The sequence below is a fragment of the Cherax quadricarinatus genome, chromosome 28 (genome assembly GCF_038502225.1).
Source record: "Cherax quadricarinatus isolate ZL_2023a chromosome 28, ASM3850222v1, whole genome shotgun sequence".
In the NCBI taxonomy this organism is placed as follows: Eukaryota; Metazoa; Arthropoda; class Malacostraca; order Decapoda; family Parastacidae; genus Cherax; species Cherax quadricarinatus.
In genome coordinates, this window is record NC_091319.1 from 3,905,689 (window position 1) to 3,913,783 (window position 8,095).

Consider the following 8,095-nt stretch of genomic DNA (forward strand, 5'->3'; position numbering starts at 1 on the left):
CACAATGCAATAGGCAACCATGGGAGTCTTCCATCACTGTTTATTTCCACCTATCTACCATGAACACGCCATGGGTTTTTTTCCTTCGGGAAAAGAAATCCATGTTTTTTCCTTGACAACCTAGTATTTCTTTCTGTTCCTCTCGCTGAGAGATGTTGTGTGTGTGTGTGTTTGCCCGGGGAGCTGTTTTGGTGAGGAACTGTACTGCGGAGTGACCAAGGACCGTATAAAATTGTGGTCTTCATATCTGGTTGGTCAGGATGGTGTTATCCTTTTTTTTCCAGCGGTTCAAGGATCTATGGTTCTCTTTTTTCCAGTGGCTCGGTGTGCTGTGGTCCTACTTTTCAGTGGTTATAAGGTACGTGATCATTTTTTTTACAGTGGTTCTTTCTTTTCAGTGATCCAAGAGACTATAATTCTTTTTTTTATTCAGTGGCTGTGAGTGTTGCTGTCCTTCTCTCCAGTGGCTGTGTGTGCTGTGATCACTCGTCTCATGGATTTTGTGTGCTGTGATCCTTCCCTTCCGTGTTTCCCTGTGTTTTGATTCTTTTTTTCAGTGGTTTTGAATGCTGTGAGACTTCTTTTCGGTGGCTTAAGAGGCTGTGATCCTTCATCTCAGTGGCTCTGGGATCTACAATCTACATTTTCAGTAGTACAGGGTTCTGTAACCCTTATATCCAACGGGCCACACGGGTTAAGTGCTTGCTGTGTAGTATATAACAATAATTCTATTGACTTTTCACTCTGTAGAGGATTTCTTATTTCATAAAAAGCTTTATGTTCGTTATAGCTAACCATTATAACGTAAATAATGTAATTTCACTATATACATTTTGCGTTTCCAAAAAGATTTTTTCAAACTCGTAAGATCAGATTTGGTTCTAGAACCAACAGGAGACTTCAACACTCCAAGTTGTCTTTTGTTTCAAGGAAAAGGTAAGAGGACTCAGTAGCAAGTGTTAGGGTCGTGGGTTTTCTTAAGGAATCGAATTGCTTATCGAGAGAGTTTTTTTTTTTTCTCTTTTTTTTCCTTTCAGGACAATGTCCACCAACTGAATTATTGTACGTGCAAAATAAATGATGCAGTAAATAATCGTTAGCAGATAGTTTAGAGTTTACCCGTTAACGCTAACGTAGATAAATTTCGTTGTTTATTTTTTTTTTAACCTCCGTGAAAACACGAATGTTTTTTTCCCGTCACTCAGAAACTTTTCAGCTAAAAATTCAACACTGTGTTAGGGATTTCATTAATTTCAGCGGAGATGAGAGTCAATGTTGACACTAGAGGCAACTCCTCACCCGTGTTATTAAAAAGATAGGTAATAATTGGCCAATTTATTTGCTCACGTTTGTGTGTGTATATACAGAGCTAAGCGATCAGGTACGCACCTTGCTGGTGTATGAGCAGCAACACGTCATTTGATAGCTTTACCACCGCTGTTATCCTGAGTAATTGATATCACATGACTCCTGTGATCGTATTTGCTTGGACATCCTCCACTTTTCCGCAACATTGCAAGCTCCTGATGATGTGTTGATTGCAACACGAAAGGCCTAGAACTATCATCCTACTCACCTCGTGGTTGTTTTGCATGTATATATGTATATATATATACATATATGTATATATATATATATATATATATATATATATATATATATATATATATATATATATATATATATATATATATATATATAAAGGAAAGAGGAACGTGGGTTGGGGAGAGTACCCTGGGGTAGGGAGACTTACCTAGAAGAAGCAGATATCGACGTTGTTGATAAGGACGCCCCGTCCCTCCAATAAGATCATTGGGAACCCCCGTGAGACCTTCCACCTGGCCAGGTGCCAGTGTGTGTGTGTGTGTGTGTGTGTGTGTGTGTGTGTGTCTTTGTGTATCTGTGTCTGTGTCCTGTGTCACCCTCACACGATAGGTGGTGGTGATTCTCTCTCTCTCTTTCTCTCTCTCTCTCTCTCTCTCTCTCTCTCTCTCTCTCTCTCTCTCTCTCTCTCTCTCTCTCTCTCTCTCTCTCTCTCTCTCTCTCTCTCTCTCTCTCTCTCTATCTCTCTCTATCTCTCTCTCTCTCTCTCTCTCTCTCTCTCTCTCTCCTCTCTTTTTCTCTCCGTCGTGTCCACAAGAACGCCTAATTGAGTCTCAATTCTCCTCTTAATCTCCCATTTCTTGCCGTTACAAGCTCCTGAAGATGGTCTGGTGACAGTTCGAAAATGCTTAATATATATATATATATATATATATATATATATATATATATATATATATATATATATATATATATATATATATATATATATATATATATATATATATATATATATATATCTCCCTAGTATTTTTCTGAAAATTAGATTAGTGCTGCTGAATGACAATGGGCTCGTTGCCAAATTATTCATCACAGTTCTCGTGTAAATGATTCAGCTATTCATTTTACTAAACATTTTAAATCCTACTCGGCATATCATTAGTGGAAATACATTAAGCCTAATTATATATGGGCCTATATAATATATAATTTAATATGTAGATGCGTTTTTTTTTTTCCTAAAATATGATAATTGTTTGAGCTTAACGGCGAGATGAATTTTTTTACCGAGTTGTGATTTTTTTTAAATTATTATTTGTGTACAATTCGCTTTGCCATCCGCGGTTTTCTTATTTTAGGAACCAAATCTTCCTTCAACTGGCGACTTACAGCTGACGTAAAGCTTTAATTAATAACCCCATGAGTAGTCGATAGCTTTTAAACCCTGTTCAACAACCAATGTACTTCGCTGAAAGATGTCTAGTCGCTCTCGTGGCTGACATCATTAATGGTGAATTTCTTGCTGTGTTGTGTTGCAGCACGAGCTGGTGGTGGCAGCGGAGGGCAGGGGAGAGACAGTACACACCCTGGTACAGGTCAGAGTTGCTGACGTCAATGACAACCCTCCCTACTTCCTCAACCCTCAACCACAGGTCACTGTCGTCGAGGAAGATGACCGGCACCTCCCAGCAACCATAGCTAAGGTCAGTGTCCGTGATGACTGTGTTGTTCATAATAAAGTACGGTAGTAACCATAGCTAAGGTCAGTGTCCGTGATGACTGTGTTGTTCATAATAAAGTATGGTAGTAACCATAGCTAAGGTCAGTGTCCGTGATGACTGTGTTGTTCATAATAAAGTATGGTAGTAACCATAGCTAAGGTCAGTGTCCGTGATGACTGTGTTGTTCATAATAAAGTACGGTAGTAACCATAGCTAAGGTCAGTGTCCGTGATGACTGTGTTGTTCATAATAAAGTATGGTAGTAACCATAGCTAAGGTCAGTGTCCGTGATGACTGTGTTGTTCATAATAAAGTACGGTAGTAACCATAGCTAAGGTCAGTGTCCGTGATGACTGTGTTGTTCATAATAAAGTATGGTAGTAACCATAGCTAAGGTCAGTGTCCGTGATGACTGTGTTGTTCATAATAAAGTACGGTAGTAACCATAGCTAAGGTCAGTGTCCGTGACCGTGTTATCCACAAGTAAATATGGTATCACCTATAGTTTAGGTCAGTATCCATGACGGTGTTGTTCGCAAGAAAAACAAATTAGGCATTGAGAGGGATGTCAAGAAGGGAGGAAAGGCCTGAGGCATAATATAACAGTAATAATGGCTGTGGATAAACAGGAAGACAAAGTTAAGAAAGAATGACAAATCTGATCACTTTGGCTGGATATCAGTGATATGTAGCAACCATACTGGCTGTCAGCACCGTACTGGCTGTCAGCACACAACTGAGTTACAGTCATAGTGACTCGCCTACATATATATATATATGTATATATATATATATAAATATATATATATATATATATATATATATATATATATATATATATATATATATATATATATATATATATATATTAATATGCATTAATTTATACGTGCAGGGGCTGTTTAAGTGGTAATTTAGTTGTCTGTTATTAGACTAGAGGACATCCACTTTTTAATTAAGGGAAAATATGGTAGTGAGATATTAGACAGCAAGAGTTACGCTCCTTGAGTAATAATGTATTAATTTATATGCGCACGAAACCAACATTGTCGTTTTAGTCGTTTTATTGCGAGGGTTTACTGAGAGAGAGAGAGAGAGAGAGAGAGAGAGAGAGAGAGAGAGAGATGCTGTGAGCAGCCTCCCTAGAGAACACGTTATCACAAACAGATATCACTGTGCATTAACATTCTAATCTTGCAGCTGTCAACGTTGGCTAAATAAGTCATAGATTAATATATATTCTGACTCGTGAATTTGCTTTCGCGTTTTAGTTTGCAAAGAAAAAATAATCGTTATAAGCTGTGTACGAACCTTTATGTAAACACGACGTAAGTCAAGAACAGTAATTAATTTTTCGAATCACCACTCTTGCATCAATTAAAAAAAAAAGTGACTCAAGAAATCTTGTTTGCTAAAATTGGCCAGAAAAAAAAAAACATTTTTTCCTTATATATTGGTCGTTTGTGTTCAAGTTGTGACATGTTTGGTAACCGAAGTACAGAACTGTAATAAATTCTGACCAGTGGCACAAACATTGATCCCATCTTCAGCAGAACAACAAGTGTATGATCGTGTTGCTTTATTCGTCATAAAATCCAAAGAATGTGAGTACATAGATCCCACAGAAGAGCCATAGTATAGTGGGATACAGTCACACTCAGTACGAGCGTTTAAATGACGTTACAGCACTTAGACTTGTATACAAAGCCAGATCACGTGACCTAAGTCACTTTAAATGATCTAGGTCAAGTACTGGAACGTATAAATATTTGTTTTAGGAGAGTAGTAGTAGTTATAGAATCAGGCTTCCACCGGCCTTGAAAAATATTAAAGTTGAGCTTAAATGTAACCTCATTTGACTCAAGGATCCGTCGTCTATACCAACACGCAGCAATGACGTTCTTGTATTACCATCACGAGGGATCCTTCCTACTATCATAACAATTCCTATTTTTTTCCAGTATTTTCTCTGCAGTCATCTCCTCCACCCTACTTTACACTACATTACACCAGGTTCTTCCCACCACACCCCAGGTTACACACACACACACACATACACCCCAGGCTCGTCCCTACCACACCCCTCAGTACCACACTTACCACAACACCCCTTACAATTAAAATTACCACCTCACTCTCCACCCCGTGGTAATAACCATATCGCACAGCCTCACCCTTGTACCTCGTCTCCACGCCTTTACTCTTGTACCCAGGTGAGTGTGAGGGTTGCAAGTATCCACAGTATCTGTTGTGGGTGTTGCAGATACCCACCACAACTATTGTGTGAGTTGCAGATACATAGACAACTATTGTAAGTGTTGGTGTTGGTGAGAGTTGGTCAATAACAGTGTTCGTGGGTGCAGGTGGAAGCTACGGACAAGGACTGGCTGGACCACCACGGATTACTCTACACTGTACGTGGTGACGGTGTTGATGGTTACCTGCCAGACGATGCTTTCTTCACTGTCAACTCTCTCACAGGAGACCTCATCCAACTGAAGGTAAGTGTCACACACACACACACACACACACACACACGCACACACACACACATACATACCTCATCCAACTGAAGGTGTCTCCCCTCACACACACATACACACACACACACACACACACACACACACACACACACACACACACACACACACACACACACACACACACACACACACACACACGCACACACGCACACACACGCACACACATACATACCTCATCCAACTGAGGGTAAGTGTCTCCCCTCACACACACACACACACACACACACACACACACACACACACACACACACACATACATACCTCATCCAACTGAAGGTAAGTGTCTCCCCTCACGCGAGCCTGTGTCATTTTCAACTTCATGTGTTTCGCTCTTCAGTGTCAGGTCACAGTGATCCAGGAGGGACCGAAACGTAGTCGTCACAAGGTTTCTCTCCACCTAAATGCGGAGTTTTAGTGCATTGTTCCAGCCAGGGTATTGTGATTTTTGTTTTAATTCTGAATCATATAGTTTTTTCGCCACTTTTCGTCCCTTTTCGCCAATTTTGAGAATCATTCTTCTCATGCTCTTAATTTTTATTTCTTCTTCCTTTCGTTACTCTCATTATTCTCTTTCGGCTTCTCCTCCTTCTCGTTATTCTCAAAATTCTTCTTACAATTTCTATTTTTCACTATTCTTAGTTTTCTTACTTATGCTCTTTTGCATTTCTTCTGAATGTTTTTTTATATAATTTCTGTTCTGCTTCTCTCCTCCTCATTATCTTCGTTTCTTCATATTTTTATCATTCTGCATGTTTCTCCCATTATCCTTCTCTTCCTTCCAGTCATTGTTATCGGCTCATCTTCTAAATTCTTGTCATCATTCTTCATTTGCTTCCCTCATTCTTATCCTCTCCTCCTTTCCAGTCTTCTCGTCATTATTCACCTCATTCTTCCGTCATTCTCTCTGCGTTTGCCTGACCTGTAGTTAACCTGAGCTAACAGGAGCAGATTACACCAGGTAATGCCTTACCTGTATACCTGTCCGGTCCAGTTAATTGCAGCCTCCTGGACCCTGATCAACGAGGACCTGGTGAGTGACGGTATTGTTAGGTTTAAAAAAAAATATTTCACCGAGGAAGGACGATCAATAAAAAAAATGGTAATCTGTGTGCTGGCGGATATAATGGAAGGGATTATTATTATTATTAGGGATTATTATTATTATTAAGTATCCCCCCCCCGATTTATATTTAAGCTGCTGACCATATTTTTTTAGCTTCAAGATTTTGGTTCGTTATTCGTTTTCGAGTAATTTTGGGGGGGTTAATTTAATTTATGGTGATTGTGTGTGTGTGTGTGTGTGTGTGTAGGCGCTATCTGGTCAGATTTACGTAGATAACATCCAAGTTTCTTAGTATCCGCGCGATAACTCGGGAAAGCCTCGTCTGGTAGGCGTCAGAATGTCAACACTAGTGTATCCTACTTATGAAAAAGTTGGGGTTGATAATTTTATCATTAGAATTAGCATGGTATACTCCCATGAAATAACCTAAGTCTTCTAAGCAGTTTCAGTCTTGAATAACTGATGCTTCTTATAAGAAGTATAGAGGAGCGCATAGTTAGTTCACAATCTTGGTTAAAAGAAGATGTGAATATGCTCGAAAAGTCCGAAGATGTAGTATCATACCCCGGTGGTCATACGAGGCTCGAGAACAGTGAGATTAAATGTAAACGAGAATGTAACTAATAACAGATTCCAATTTCTAAATGGAGAACACCTGAGGAGATGTGACTGTGCCTTTGAATGAGGTCGCCGTTAGTTTCGTAAGAGATCTCTGGTTAGACATCAAAGCATAAATGTGTAAATGAGAGGACGATTTCCTGGGGATACTTAGCTACGTAACCGTGTCTAACTGGTAAGTTTAAATTCTTACTTGTGTTCTTTATTTCATGTTCCAGTCAAGTCAGTTTTATTTCCTAACAGTGTTTACGTATTTTCTTTGGTTTTATGTGGGTATCTTGGCGTTTATGGTTTTAATATGTGAAGATGTGCTATGTAAGTTGTGAGATATTACCATGGTTAGAGTTGTTGTTCTGTTTACTTGTTGGTAAACACATTATATTAAGTATATTTTTTGTGAACAAACAATATATGGAGATTTTTGTTAATGTTCCACTAACTCATGCCAGCCTGACTTGATGCAGATGTTAATCCGTGTCATAACAACATGTTACACCTTTCTTTTAGCGCAGGTGTTGCTGCCCGCCACACTAGTACTTCTCACCTAACATGTGTCTTCGTACAGGCGCTGGACCGGGATCCTCCCAGAGGGAAGGATGCATGGAAGGTGAGAGTACAGGTGAGGGACGGCCAGGCACTCTGGAGCAAACAAGCCATAGATCGTCTTCTCGCATCCAGCTCAAGCAAACAACAAAAAAACCTAAAAGAGAAGACGACTGGGAGACGAAGGAACCTCCGTGATAAATCAAATATCAGATCAAAGAGAGAAAAGGTGAAAGAATCCGCTGGGTTAAGAAGCAGCAATGGAAAGATGAATGTTGAAGCAC

General features: G+C 39.5%; 1 protein-coding gene across 2 annotated transcripts in view; it reads left to right on the plus strand.

Moving 5' to 3' along the window:
• The window catches only part of LOC128693230 (putative neural-cadherin 2), a 101,861-nt gene that overhangs the window by 61,484 nt on the left and 32,282 nt on the right, over positions 1 to 8,095 (plus strand). For both annotated transcript variants that reach the window (XM_070089326.1, XM_070089327.1), the window contains exons 4-6: positions 2,862 to 3,026; positions 5,408 to 5,545; positions 7,834 to 8,095. The exon at positions 7,834 to 8,095 is cut by the window's right edge and continues 1,317 nt beyond it. In XM_070089326.1, coding sequence (XP_069945427.1) covers positions 2,862 to 3,026; positions 5,408 to 5,545; positions 7,834 to 8,095 — 565 coding nt within the window. The remainder of the gene's footprint in view (positions 1 to 2,861; positions 3,027 to 5,407; positions 5,546 to 7,833) is intronic.